General features: G+C 37.7%; 1 protein-coding gene across 1 annotated transcript in view; it reads left to right on the forward strand.

Moving 5' to 3' along the window:
* Window positions 1-15,524, forward strand: part of LOC113537676 (sialoadhesin-like) — a 48,290-nt gene that overhangs the window by 7,017 nt on the left and 25,749 nt on the right. The window contains exons 3-9 of the mRNA XM_053229672.1: window positions 2,654-2,998; window positions 3,309-3,557; window positions 6,000-6,257; window positions 6,343-6,605; window positions 7,488-7,705; window positions 13,996-14,066; window positions 14,743-15,087. Of these exons, the coding sequence (XP_053085647.1) occupies window positions 2,654-2,998; window positions 3,309-3,557; window positions 6,000-6,257; window positions 6,343-6,605; window positions 7,488-7,705; window positions 13,996-14,066; window positions 14,743-15,087 (1,749 nt within the window). The remainder of the gene's footprint in view (window positions 1-2,653; window positions 2,999-3,308; window positions 3,558-5,999; window positions 6,258-6,342; window positions 6,606-7,487; window positions 7,706-13,995; window positions 14,067-14,742; window positions 15,088-15,524) is intronic.

Consider the following 15,524-nt stretch of genomic DNA (forward strand, 5'->3'; position numbering starts at 1 on the left):
ATAGTAAAAATGATGCAGATCACATTTGAGCGTAATTTGAGCTATAATCTTTAAGCCTGTTTCGGTGATGTTTTTGGTAATACGTCATCAGTAGACATGTTACAGACTCAGTCTCAGTTACAAACACCCAACGCAACTTACAGGATGATGATGATGATGATTATTATTATTATTATTGTTACTATTATTATTATTATTAAGGCGCCAGGCACCAAAGGTGCGTTGACGCCGTATTGTTATTTTACCTTTTCTTCTTCTTCTTCTTCTTCTTCTTCTTCTGGCTAAGGTGTCTTTGGCAGCCCATTGAACAGTCTGGTAAAAAGTTGTGAAATTTGTTATGACCATAATTTATGGTCATAACTTTTGAACCATGTGTCCAAAATTTAAAATCCGCCTAATTCGATGTTCCGCCATCTTCGGTTTTTCAAAAACTGAAACTTTTGCCATTCCTCCTACAAAATTTATCCAATCATCACCAGATTTGGCATCTGTCATCTTCAGAGTCAGCCTCACAAAATTTATCAAAAGAATTTTGATATTCCAAACGGTTTGCCCGTAATGGTCCAATGGATCTGACAGCGAAGCTGCCAAACAGGAAGTGAGACTGTGTCTCAAAAACAACTTTGCACACTGACACAAATCTTGGTAAGCATCTTCAGGGCCAGGACTTGAAGCTATGCAACAAATGTCATGCCAGTGCCACGTACTAGTCAAAACTTACAATAACATGCTAAAAAATGCCATTTTTGCTACTTCTCCACCAAATTTTGTCCAATCTTCACCAACTTTGGCTCACATCATCTTGAGACCTGTCTAAACAAAAACTTTCAATGGAACTTTGATATTCAAAACTGTTCTCCCATAACAGACTGGCAAATGCATCAAACAGGATGATAAGCTGTATCTCAGTAAGACATTTGCATATTGTCATGAGACTTGATCTTTAGGACCTCACCCTAATGTCCCCAAAAGTATAATGACCTAATTTCATTTTAAGAATTTCACAGTTCTACATTCACAGTTCTGCATTCTTATAATTCCCTAGGGTAAGCTGAAGTGAATGCTTATCAGTGTCTGAATTCCAAGAATACTTCCTGTTTGCCAATTTGAAATTGATTGAAACTTGTTTCATGCCTTACAAAAGTTATCAAATGATTTTTCATGGTTTAAATACTTGAATCCCTTTGCCTGGAGTTCTCTCTGCTTTCCTGTGATTGCTTAGGCAACAATTGTAGAGCATCTGTAAATGTACGGCTCATCGAGTCTGGCTGCTTGCCACCCCCCCCCAATTGCAGCTTTAATTATTATTATTATTATTATTATTATTATTATTATTATTATTATTATTATTTTATTAATGAGACCTCAGAATGCAATGTGTTGATTAACCCTAATAGTTTAATTGTTGAGCTATTGATAGATTTTAGCCGTGCCATCTAATATCACCACCAGCTACCACTGGACACAGCACTTTACAAAATTGTATGGGGCAAATGAAACTGACTGATGAGCGATGATAAGTGCATGGCAATTAAGCACACTTTAATCATGCATTAGCTGCTTTGACTAGAGCTGGTATCAGTGAATTCATGCACAGGTTTTCATTTGTAGCTTGTGAATGTTTGACTGTTGTGAATAATTAAAATTTCTCTAAATACTTAGAGTGGTCCTAATATTATTAGAATATAGTGTGATTATTGTGTAGGAAATGAAACACTGTGTGTGGTGTAAACTACTGAGTGATGGAGTGGTGTGAAGAAACAAAGTTACTGTCACCACCCTGAAGTTGATTATTTTCCCACAACAGCACGTCGCCATGTTTTTTTTTTTTTTTTCCTCTTATAGTACAGCAATTTGCCAACTTTTCTATCTGTTTATAGTTACAGTTTATGTTGTGGAAAGTCATGAAACCAGTTCCTGTTCTCACTTACATTATAGCTGCTATAAACAGTCGTTCCTTCACCAGCCTCTCTTTTTTCTCTCTCTTGAAGTTAATAATGCAAAAGAAACACAGCTTGTCACGTTACTAAGAAACCGCAAAGCGTAAACTCCTCTGTCCTGAAGATGTTGGAAAACTTAGTTACAGCTTTACCTCTGACTGTTACAGTGCACTGACACTGGAGACTCCTTCCATAAATAAACATCTCCTCACATAGTCACATATCATTTTATCTAAAGAAAGGTTTAACTGCTTACTAGCATGTATGGTGTTTTTTTTTAACTTGGTGTAATTTAATTTTTTGTTCTTAGTTGCATATAGAATCATTATAGAAGAATGATGTCCCTTAAAACAGCTTCTCTGTTTTGTCTGATCTTTCTCCTCTTGATGACAGGTGAGTCATATGTTTACATTCTCAGTCACACACACTGGACACAATAAATACATATTTAACTATCAATATTTGTTAAGATTTATTTTTTTTTTTTTTGCTCAGAGGACATTGGAGGAGAAACATCCTAATCCAGTGCTATTTTATGTGCTGCTGAATAATGAGTGTGGAAGGCATAATGTAGTGACATACCAATATAAAATTGTTTTTATTTCTCCAACCCCGAGTTCCAGAGGACAGAAGGGAAGCTGTAAGCTAACTCAGTGTTTTATGGGGCTCAGGATAATGACCTCTAATCACCTCTTTCATGTATCATGTTTCAGGAGCTCTTGGGAATGAATGGAGTGTGAAATACAGCCAACTAAATCTCTGTGCTATAAAAGGATCTACAGTTTTTATGAACGGCACTTACACACACCCAACACGTCTTAAAGTGGAGAACAGGTTTTGGTTAATAAACCCAGTTCCAGGTATAGAGCCGACTGATCTGCGTAATGAATCAGGTTACTCAGACAGAGTGGAGTATTTAGGAAATGAACAGAAACACTTCTCCCTCAGACTGAGTGACGTGAAGAAAACAGATGAACACAAGTACTGCTTCAGAATCATAACAAACGAAGAAAAAGAAAGATTCCTGGGTTTTCCTGGAGTTACACTCACTGTTACAGGTAAATAAAATCATCTTATTTTCTACATATATCACTCAGACCATAATCTCTCTTTAGATACAGGAGTGTGAGAGTTTTGTACCAGATTAATGAAGATCACTAACATGTTCTTACTAAAATGAATTGAATGATAGGTGCTTGGGGGAAAATTACTAGCCTCCATAGTTGAGAAGGTTAGAACCACTGAAAATAATAATGAAATGAATATTATTAGATAGAAAAACACTTTGAGAGAGCAGAATTTTATAAGTAGATGTTTTACTTGCTTCGGGAGAGCTTTCCTGATTTAATGTTTCTCTCGTTGTTTAAGATCTTCAGGTAATCGCTCCTGCAGAAGTGACAGAGGGACAATCAGCCATTCTGACCTGTAAAACCACCTGCAGTCTGACTGATCCCACATTCATCTGGTACAAAAACAGCCGTGGTTTAACCACAAAGACCACCAAGAGCAATGAAGTCCACCTGCAGCGGGTCAGCAGTGAGGATGCAGGCAGTTATAGCTGTGCTGTAAGAGGATATGAACATCTCCCCTCTCCTGCACAAACCCTCAGCGTCAGATGTGAGCTTTACTTATCTTTTCTTATATATTGTAAAACTAAAAACTGGGGTGGGGGCGGGGCATTGATGTATTTCAATGAATGACTGAGTCATAATGTTAGTGTGGCTCATAAAAACAAAAAAACAGACGAGGTGATGAGGATTGCATGGCTTTACCACTAAGCTGAAGAGCTAGCTTTTTGCGTTTGTGTATTTGCTTTATCAGGTCTTTCATCAGATCCACCCAGTGTTTTTCCAGCATATCTCAATATCCTCTGCCTTTGTATTCATCTGACTCTCCTCAGAGGCAAGAAGGGGGTGTTGGGGGCAGGAGGCGGTTGTTTGTCTGAGCTGGAGCTTGGGGGTTAGATATCAGAGACCTGTTCCTGTACTGTTTCAGAGTGTTGTCCTTTCCCCATGACTAAGAGGCTGTCTTTAGTCACACCATTTCTGCAGTGCACTGACCCATGTGTTCACCACAGCAGTCAGGAGGAGACAGAGGTTAGGGTTGCTGGGGAGCATGCATTGATACGGTACCTTTAGCTAGTAAGCAATGTGTAGTTCTGCTGAAGTAGCTGCTGCTGACAGAACTGCTGTGTCCACATGGAGGGTGCGGTATAAGGTCCAGAGCATAGAGCACCCCAGACAGTTCCCAGAGTGTGTGATCCTTAGGACCCTTTGGTTCTTCTGCACCTCCCTTACGGGCACCATACCTTCTTCCTGGCAACACACTGTAATCTGTATACAGATTTATATAATGAGTCAGATTATTCGTTTTCATACCTGTGACGCTGTCATGACGTATTGCTGCAGCTAATGGTTCTATTCATAAAGCAAAAAGAGATGGAGAGAGTGGACATCCTTGCCTGGTCCCTCATGGCCCTGGGTGAGTGATGAATTGCTCTGATCCAACTAAGAAATGATTTCGCAAAAACAACTGTTTAGAGTGCAGCAAGAAGGTAAGTCCCGTTTACTCGGTCAGAAGCTTTTTCTGCATCTAGTGAAATACAGGTGGTGTAGCTGCATTATTGCTGACTGATTTTAGGCAGCTTGACGGTGCAGGCTTGATGATGCCACAGATGTTCTTGGCCAGGAGTCCAAGAGAGCAAAACTGGCCATGCTCTCGGGGAGGGAGGGGATTACTCTCTCTCTCCTATCAATCACAATGATACTAGCCAATCATGGGCGTCTGTGAGCTCTTGCATGCAGAAGTGGGTAGACAGCGCTTTCCTCTGAGAGAGTTACGCTGCCTGACATTGCATGAACAGCAGCAGTTCAAAAAGCTGCAGTCGACGGCCTTCACATGCCTCAGAGGAAGCATGTGTTAGTCTTCATCCTCCCTGGTTGGTAGCTGGCATGTGATACGGGAGGGATGGCTGACAGATGGGAATGACTAAATTAGGTAGAAAATGGGGCAAAAATAAAAAAAAAAAAATTCCTCACAGGTTGTCAAATTCCATGCACACATGAACTAGATGTTTTAGCTACTATATACTCACATACATGCGTATCTTTTTAATAAATTTCTCCACAAACATGAAATAAAATAATAAAACAAGTATATAAGGCACACTATTAAGTGACATTAACAATATTTACATCACATTACTAAAATCTTGGAATGGCCAAGATTGAAGCCTGTTTGATCTGGATGAATGAGATGAGATAACTGATGCAATTATAGAAGCTAATGTAATTGCTGATGATTTTAATACCCGTGTTGATTAGTGAAATAGGGTGGTAATTAGAACAAAGCCTTTATCTTTTTTTTGGCTTAGGAACATCTAAACCAGCTAGTTTAATTGTTTATTTATTTATTGCTGAAAATGGTTAGAAATCACATTGTGTTCAAGTTTTGATGAAAGTACAAAAAAAATAAATAAATAAACATTGATTATGATCATGAACTGCTTTCCTCACTCTTATCATGGAGCTCTCTAGATCCTCCAAAGAACGTCTCAGTGTCCATCATCTCCTCTGGTAAGATAGTGGAGGGCAGTTCAGTGACAACATTTAGAGTCCCCAAAGAACATATCAGTCTAAAAAAAAAAAAAAAAAAAGAAACGTACAGCTTGTAAAAGTTAAATAAAAATGTAAAACCAACTCAACTAATATATTCATTATTTAACCATGTTTAAATACTCACTCACCAATCATTCACCTTTAGATTTTTTGCAATGTTAAAAACATTAGTAGAGGCGATGGACCTTTTAATTAATTTTTAAATTACAGTATGCACCCTTCTAATTGTTTTGATCATATAAATATTTATTTACATTTTGTTGGGAAGTGCAAATGACTCAGAGGTTGTTGCTGTATACAATCCATTTCTTCCTGATGAGCTAAAGAGATGTGCAGGTGTTAATTCATTACTTTGAATTCATTATTTAAGTACAGTATTTTTACTTGATTTGTTTGTGCACCTAATAGTACCAAATACTGTTTTGAATTTGCTTTGCTGTAGATCCTCCAAAGAACGTCTCAGTGTCCATCAGCTCCTCTGGTGAGATAGTGGAGGGCAGTTCAGTGACTCTGACCTGCAGCAGTGATGCTAACCCACCTGTCGAGACCTACACCTGGTTTAAGGGGACGACATCAGTAGGAAAAGGAAAGACCTACAACATCTCCAACATCAGCACTGAGGACAGCGGAGAGTACAAGTGCAAGTGCAGTAATGAAGTCGGACATCAGGACTCCATCGGTGTAACTCTGAATGTTCTGTGTAAGTTAAAGCTGAAGATCTCCTCCCGGCCAATAAGAGATAAAATTATCACAGATTTAAAGTCTCACTTCCCTACCCATTTTAGATCCTCCAAAGAACGTCTCAGTGTCCATCAACTCCTCTGGTGAGATAGTGGAGGGCAGTTCAGTGACTCTGACCTGCAGCAGTGATGCTAATCCACCTGTGGAGAACTACACCTGGTTTAAGGGGAATGAATCGTCACCTATAGGATCTGGACAGAGTTACAGAGCTCTACAGAGTGGACAGTACTACTGCGAGGCTCAGAATAAACACGGCTCTAACAGATCAGCTGCAGTGTCCGTCACTTTAAACGGTGAGTACGATGATGTAAATCTATAACTCAGAATCACACTGATAAATATTTAACACTGAATCATTATCACATCATCGTCCACACAGGGTCTCAGAGCTTAGGTGTGTACGCAGGTGTTGGGGCTGTTGTGTTTGTGTGTGTTTGTCTGATTGTCGCCTTCTTGTTTATAAGGTAAGAAAATACAAGATTTTTTTTTTTACCATATTGTAAAAACTATAGTTTGCTCATTGTCTGATTTTTTTTTTTTACAGAATTGTCTGTTGTCCAGCTCTGTATGAATAGTTTACTAGTAAACACTCCTGTTTTTAACTGCACAAGTTTATGAATGTTTAGTGTTAGAGTCAGGACTAATGTATTTCACATATGTCATTCAATGTTGATATGTTGTTTATTAATTTGTTTAATACACTTTTTCAACAGGAAAAATAAAAGAATTGGGTCAACAGCAGAGCAAAGTTTAAAACAGGTAAATAAATGTACATATTTATTACAGATTTAATTGTTGAGCTGTGTATTTATATCGCCATTTAAACACTACAGTGTGTTGCTGTTTTAGTAGAACAATCAACAGTGAGGTGGTGTGATGAAGAGGAGTTACTGTTACCAACTGCTTTATTCCTCTTATACCAATTTACCAACAATTAATTTTTAATAAAGATCGTGTCATACATATTTATCCAGCCTCTCTTTTTTCTATCTCTTAAAGTTAATAAAATCGAAAAAAAAAATCAGTTCTGACATCAGATAATGCATTATAACAAGTAACAGAGCTCCTATTATGGAAAATTAATAAACACCTTCTGACCAATCACAATCTAGAATTCAGCAGTCCTGTGGTGTGAAGTTAGATGTTCACCATTTTCACTCCTCTGTGATGTCATGTTCTCCCACCTCAGGATAATATTTATGCCAATGTAGCAATGACAAATCCAATCAACACTGTACCTGATTCAGCTTCGGCCAATCAGGATGAAGTCCTGTATGCCAGAGTTGTATGCCGGAGTGCCAGTGACCCCGGGAGCGCTGAGAGTTCTGCTCTGAAAGCTTCTGGCTCTGAGGACAAGGAGGTTCAGTACGCTAGTATTAGATTTACTCACACCGGTGCTGACTACAGGTGAGAGGAGCCTGTCTATTTCCTCCACTCCAACAGAGCTGGAAATGATCTTCTGCTGGATCTTACTCTGATCATTTATTCTCTTTCTGCAGGCCTTCCAATGCTGAGGATCCCACTGTGATCTACAGCAGAGTGAATTAATCAACATTCACCCATTTATTCAACCTCACCACAGCTCCCACCTGGTCAGTGGAAAGCTTCTAGAAACGTCGATGGCTAATTTGTAAATTAAGCTGGTTTTACACTGTGAGATTTCAGCAGTGCTTTAAGAGATCTCATCCTGCCAGACCAGTTGCACTTAATCATATGCTGGTGAGCGTGTCACATTATGCGTTGTAAGACCTCCGGTCTCAGCTCACGTGTAAGTTTTGTCTGTGTCAGCAAAATCGGGCTGAAAATCATACAGTGTAAAGCTGTCTTCATACCTTCTGATGTCTTCTGGACACTTGCTTTATGAAATCGATAAGAACTCAAATAATGACAAGTTTAAACAACAGAACTGCAGAATATTGTGTAAAGTGTAAATATTTGTCAGAACTGTTAGCTGCCATTCACAGTTTGGATATGTGAAGGACTCATTATGAACTCTGCATCCTAGTTAAAAATCCAGGTTAAACATCAATATAATTCCAGAAAAAATCTTTAATCCAAAGAGCTTCCGTCTAAAGCATGAGTATTCAATTAAAATTCATAAACTCCAGTTTCAAAAATTGCTTCCTTACAAAGTCTGGGAAAGCAACCAACATGACGGAATAGCGACGACAGTTACATGCAACATGCTATATGATAATAAATGCTTTTGCTCATTTATAAGTTTATAACAGTTATATTTTGTAATATATTTATGATAATTTACCATCATTATGTTTATTACATATGTAGTAGCATATTTAAATATTTAATCACAAGCTTTAGTATATTTTATTGTAAATATTACTTTTGCTAGTTTATGTCTGTTATTTTATGTCTATTTTGTGTTTTCTATTTTATTTCTTTATTTGTATCTCAGGATGTTAAAAAAGAAGCCTCATCCTCAATAAGACTTACAGGATTCAGTGAAACACATAAATATACACCAATCAGCCATAACATTAAACTCAATGACAGATGAAGTGACTCACATTGATTATCTTGTTACAATGGGATATAGTAGACAGCAAGTGAACACTCAGGTCTCCGTCAGTGGACAGTGAATAGGTTTAACAAACCAGACTTCATGTGAAAACTCTAATGAATTTGCTGGATGCACAATTGCACTATTTGTCCATGTAGTACACAGTTGTAGAAGGGATTTATTTATAATTGCACTATCTGTTAGCACCCAGATGAGGATGGGTTCCCTTTTGAGCCTGGTTCTCTCAAGGTTTCTTCATATCGTCTCAGGGAATTTTTCCTTGCCACCGTCTCCTCTGGATTGCTCGTTAGGGATAAATTCACATATTTACAATTTATTATCATTTAATTCAATTTGAATGGATTTATTTCTGGAAAGCTGCTTTGTGACAATGTCCATTGTTAAAAGCGCTATACAAATTGAACTGAATTGAATTGAATTGAACAGTCAATTCTAGAAGTTGATGTGTTGGAAGAAGGAAAAATGGGCAAGCGTCAGAATCTGAGTGACTTTGACAAGGGCCACATTGTGATGGCTGAATGACTGGGTCAGGTCACGGCAGGTCTTGTGGGGTGTTCCCAGTATGCAGTGGTTAGTGTGTACCAAAGTAGTCCAAGGAAGGGCAACCAGTGAACCAGTGACAGGGTCATGGACGTCTCATTGATGTGCGTGGGGAGCGAAGGTTAGTCCATCTGGTCTGATCCCACAGAACAGCTACTGTTGCACAAATTGCTGAAAAAAGTTAATGCTGGCTCTGATAGAAAGGTGTCAGAACACACAGTGCATAGCAACTTGCTGCATATGGGGATGCGTAGCTGCAGACCTCTCAGAGTGCCCATGCTGACCCCTGTCCACCACCAAAAGCACCTTAAATGGGCATGTGAGCCTCAGAACTGGACCATCAAGCAATAGAAGAAGGTGGCCTGGTCTGATGAATCAAGTTTTCTTTTCCATCATGTAGATGGCTGGGTGCGTGTGCATTGCTTACCTTGGGAAGAGATGGCACCAGGATGCACTATGGGAAGAAGACAAGCCGGCAGAGTCAGTGTGATGCTTTGGGTTCTGGCATTCATATGGATGTTTCTTTGAAACGGACCACGTGCATAATCATTTTTGCAGACCAAGTACAATATTTCATGGCAACTGTATTCCGTAATGGCAGTGGCATCTTTCAGCAGGATAATGCGCCCTGCCACACTGCAAAAATTGTTCAGGAAAAGTTTATGAAACATGTCAAAGAGTTCAAGGTGTTGACTTGGCCTCCAAATTCCCCAGATCTCAATCTGATCGAGCATCTGTGATGGGCTGGACAAACAAGTCTGATCCATGGAGGCCCCTTACAGGACTTAAAGGATTTGCTGCTAACATCTTGTTCCAGATACCACAGCACACCTTCAGAAGTCTTGTGGAGTCCATGCCTCGACAGGTCAGAGATGTTTTGGCAGCACAAGGGGGAACTACATAATATTAGGCAGGTGGTTTTAATGTTATGGATAATTGTGTATAATGTTTATCACGTATACACTGGTGCAGTGTGTCTTTAAATGAGGTCATTTACTTGAAGTGTGTATGATAAATGACCACCTACTTTTTTTTTTTTACTTCATCATGCCGGTGTGTATCAGTGTTTACAGTCGTGTAAAGCCATAACTAACACTGGGTTAATGTGTTTCTCTCTATGACCATCTCCTGCTGTGACTCCTTTGGCCTGAAGGAGGAGCTGTTGAGTTCATTTCACTCAGTCATGTGGAAAGAGCTACTTTACACACATTTATTCTGAGTTCTGCTTACACAAACAGAAACTTTCATTTCATAATACATTCAATCACTATTAAATAAAAATCTGTCTTCTCAGGAATTGGGAGCTTTTTCCTTTCACAACATCCTAAACTTATACTGATGCAATATTCAGTATTACTTTCGGTATTCTTCTATTATATTCAATATTATATTATAAATCTTCTCCACACTACACACTGACACCCGTGTGATGTAGGTAATACACACTTCAGAGTGATGAAGGGAGGCATTGAAGACAGGATTGAAATGTGAGATTAGTGTTTAGAAAAGTAACTCATGACTGCCCCTTGTGGCAGAGCAGCGGTACTGCACTACAGGACAAGTCAACACCAACACTTCCTGTTAAAGCTGCATTAGTCCAGAGTCTAAAGGTTAAGTAGCTGGTTCAACATTTGAATAATTTTTTTTTTTTTACTCCCTGAGCTGACCCCATTCCTGCCCATGTTCACAGAGATCTGCCCCAGGATGTACGGAGGCCCCTAGAGTAGATTTCAACTAGAGTTAGCATTAGCAAAGATTAGCGTTAGCAAAGATTAGCATCAGCATTAGATCATTTTCAAGCAATGAGCTAAGCTGTTTATTTATAAAGGGTATTGGCTTACTTCGTAATTTAAATATAGATGATAAAAATACCTAATGCTTGTTGTATCACATTAGGAAGGATAGAAAGTCTAAGAAAGACAGAAAGATAAAATATACCACACAATTAGATAAATACTCATAATATCTATAAAGTACTCATTTTAAAAATAAAACAGACAGTTTTAAACATTGTGTAGTGTGTGTTTTGTGGTTTGGGGTGTTGTTTCATTTCCTCAGTTGGCATGGCAATGGGTTGATTCATTCACACATTGGACTGATGTGTTAAAATGTACTGTACACAATGCATGCACAGTTTTTACTCTGGTGCAAAGACAGTCTTGCTGATGCAGTAACACATGTTTGAAAATGCTAGTAAAGTTTTTTGGCTTAATTAATAAAAAGTAATCTATTGTAATTAATTTGCTTTTGTATGAAACATCTGAGGTAATAAATGCACAAGCACGCAGCACATTACCCAAAAATGACTTCATCCTACTCGAGGCGAAAACTCTCTGCTTCAGTGCTAGTCTCTTAGGGTTTCTTAAAAATACATTTAGGGAGCAATAAAGAGGAAACAAAAAGGCGTGTTTTCACACACATCAGCAACACCTCTTAACCACACACTCTTTCTCTCACGCTTTTCTTTAGTCGTAGTTTGGTTGCTGGACATGAAGGTCGAGAAGGCACAGTAAGAAAACATTAATGTTTAATATTTTACTAAATTTCCTCAGTATATGTACATTTCCTGACCAGAGAGAGGCTCAGTGTTGTTTTTCCAACACGGTTGTAGTTTGTGCTGTTAAATTGGGAACTACGTGACTTTTGGCAACTTTTATCGATTTTACCGATCGCTTATCTGTGCTGGGAATTATGGATATAATACTGATTTCATGATGAATTGTGTCTGTGATAATTGTGGCTTTTTGTGTTCTTTTTATAATAATTTCAAACTCGATGTTAAAATATTTGTATTGGATATTTAAAATGGCAAAATGTTGCAATTTTTTACTAATATTTTTTATTTCCTTACTTTTAATGATAAATAATTATTTTTAAAGTCAATTAAGCAATAAGACATGAGCAAGAATGTGTTAAACTGTTAAACTGAATATGGGCGTGGCTGTGATGTGGCCGTAGGCACGAGGCCACAGATAAACAGCACGATTGCAAGTGTGACAATTCTATTAATAAGACATTAATATCAAGTAACTGACATGGCAGACACAATATGGCCAAATATTTGGGTTATTTTTGCTCCGTCGATAGAAATAGATCCCAAAGAAGCCAAGGCTGCATGTTGCCATGGTAACACACAGACTGACTGATAGGCCGTAGTAAGTGTAGTTTCTAAAACAGTTTCTTTTTTTTTTTTGTTATTTTGCTGACAGTTCCTTAGCAAGTGTTTATATAGTGATACATATTGTGTACCCTGAAAATGTCTTCATGTATATTATGAAGTGTGATTTGATATTTTGGTCATGTGGCCCACGCCTATTGTCATGTTTCTGAGTCCTGCTACAGGAGTAATGTTATCTTATATAGCATTTTCCTGCTTTAACACACTCACGTCTGCTTTGTTAATTATCTGATGAGTTGAATCAGGTGTGTTGGGAAAAGGGAAAACACTGACATTAGTAGAGCAGGAGTACTCCAGGAGCAGAGAGGAGAAAGGCTGATTATGTAGCTGTGGCTGTAGGTGGTACTGTGGTGATGTAGTGTGGAAGGCCATCGGGGCCAATACATGTAGCTCTATTCATTTATCAAATGTGTTTCATACAGCTAGAATTTCATGTTCAGTTTGTCTTCTATATACCTGCTCTTTCCATCCTTAGTTTCTGATTAAATCTTCTGCTGTTTAATTGAGTTTATTGGTGACAATATTGAAACTTATGAACCAGTGAGACCACGAATCAATCATCACTGCTGTTTGTCCCACGAGTGCATGCACTATTTAAACTTGAAATATTTACTTAGCTTCATGCACAAGTAATAAATCTACATAATTATTCTCTTTTTAGACAATTTTTTATCTTAACTGATAGCACTGCATCTTTTTGTTTTAAAGCATCCTGGTTTGTAAAATATATGTGATTTTTGTGTACTATTCTACTTTAGATATCTTTCCAAAACATTTCTCCTTCAATTCTCAGATTCTGATATGCAAATAATGACAATTCTAAGACTATGCAGATTAGTGCATGGCAAGTAAGCAATGTTTTAAGCATGTGTGAGCTTCTCTGAGTAGATTTGGTAACAGTGAATTCATGTACAGGTTTTCTTTTGTGGCTTGTGAATATTTGTCATAAACATCATACTTTTTCCTGTTTAATGTTATATTTAATGTTCTGTGTAATGTAAAGCATAAACTTCTCTGTCCTGATGATGTCAGAAAACTTAAAGTTACAGCTTTACCTCTTACTATTACAAAGCTCTGACACTGGAGACTCCTTCCACTGAATAAATTTCTCCTTACAGAAAACTTCACCATATCAATGATTATAGTCATTTGTTTAATCCATTTATGTGAAGCGTTCACTGTACAAGGTGTTGATTAATTATAGAGAATTAATCAACACCTTCTGACCAATCAGAAACCAGAATTCAGCTGCACTGTGGTATTAAAATAAATAATCCCTCAGCTAATGAAAGACTTCTGATGGATGCTGTGATAATTGTATGTTATTACTTAATTATTTCTCCAAAGAAAAGGAGGATTAACAGCTTAGTAGGTTGTATGTTGTTGTTGTGACTTATTATAAGCAAATTTTATAGGTTTTCCTTTTTTTTTCTATAGAAGCTTTCCAGCAATGATGTCCCTCAAAATGGCTTCTCCACTTTATCTGATCTTTCTGTTCATGATCTCAGGTGAGTCACACATTAACATCATCACAACTACACACCCCAGAGACAATAAATACAACTTTAACCACCAGTATATTTTGATACTTGTTATAATTGTAACATTATAAATATAACACTGCTCCTCCCTTGAGCTGATATTACGTGAGAAAAATGGGATTAAGTTCAAGGTCAGAATCACGTTTAACTAAGACACGCCTCTGTTTTTGAAAAACTCCGCCCCCCGTGCATAACCCTCACATAACGTGTGAATAGTGTTTTAGTCTGCAGTTAAATCTGAGGTCTGAATACTGATGTGTGTGTGCTTAACTCAACTCTTAGTAAGATATAAAATGGAATAAACAATAACATCATCTTCTGCCCCCAAAACCTGAAGTCCAGGTGAAATATTCTTGTTACAATTTGTCTATCAGTGACACTGGATTTAAAGAAAAACAGACGTAAGTTATGACTGAATAGTAGTGGATGCTGTTAAATGTTAATTCCACATTACGAGCTCTGAATTTAGAACACACTGCTATGTCCAAATCCTGCACACGGTTTTCTTCCAGTGGTAAAGAACTGGTTTTATTTCTCCAACCTGGAGTTCCAGAAAACAGAAGTGAAGCTGTAAGCTAACTCAGTGTTTTATGGGGCTCAGGATAATGACCTCTAATCACCTCTTTCATGTATCATGCTTCAGGAGCTCTTGGGAATGAATGGAGTGTGAAATACAGCCAACTAAATCTCTGTGCTATAAAAGGATCTACAGTGTTTATGAACGGCTCTTACACACACCCAACAGGTCTTACAGTGATGAACAGGTTTTGGTTAATAAACCCAGCTCACGGTATAGAGCCGACTGATCTGCTTAAGGAATCAGGTTACTCAGACAGAGTGGAGTATTTAGGAGATGAACAGAATCACTTCTCCCTCAGACTGAGAGACGTGAAGAAAACAGATGAACACATGTACTGCTTCAGAATCAGAACAAACGAAGAAAAAGAAAGGTGGCTCGGTGAACCCGGAGTTACACTCACTGTTACAGGTAAATAAAATCATCTTATTTTCTACATATATCACTCAGGCCATAATCTCTCTTTAGACACAGGAGTGTGAGAGTTTTGTACCAGATTAATGAAGCTCTCTAGCATGTTCTTATTGAATTATTATTATTTTTTAAAATTAAACACTTATAAGCTTTGATTTACTAAGATTACAAACTTAGACACTAGTTTTGTTGTGGATCTGATAAATTGAACATTGCTGCTTGTTTTACAGGTGATTTACAAAAGTTTCTGTGTGTTACATTTTCTCATTAGCTGTTAGATCAGAAATGGAAAATGAAATTTCAGAAGACAGAATTAAATGTTAATTACAGTTTATTAAAGTGCTAAAACAAACAAAACAAAAACAAATACATAAACAGCTAAACAAAAAGTGCCAGTCAGAGCTTAAGAAGATAATTACATAATCATTATAACA

Source organism: Pangasianodon hypophthalmus, chromosome 26 (genome assembly GCF_027358585.1).
Source record: "Pangasianodon hypophthalmus isolate fPanHyp1 chromosome 26, fPanHyp1.pri, whole genome shotgun sequence".
In the NCBI taxonomy this organism is placed as follows: domain Eukaryota; kingdom Metazoa; phylum Chordata; class Actinopteri; order Siluriformes; family Pangasiidae; genus Pangasianodon; species Pangasianodon hypophthalmus.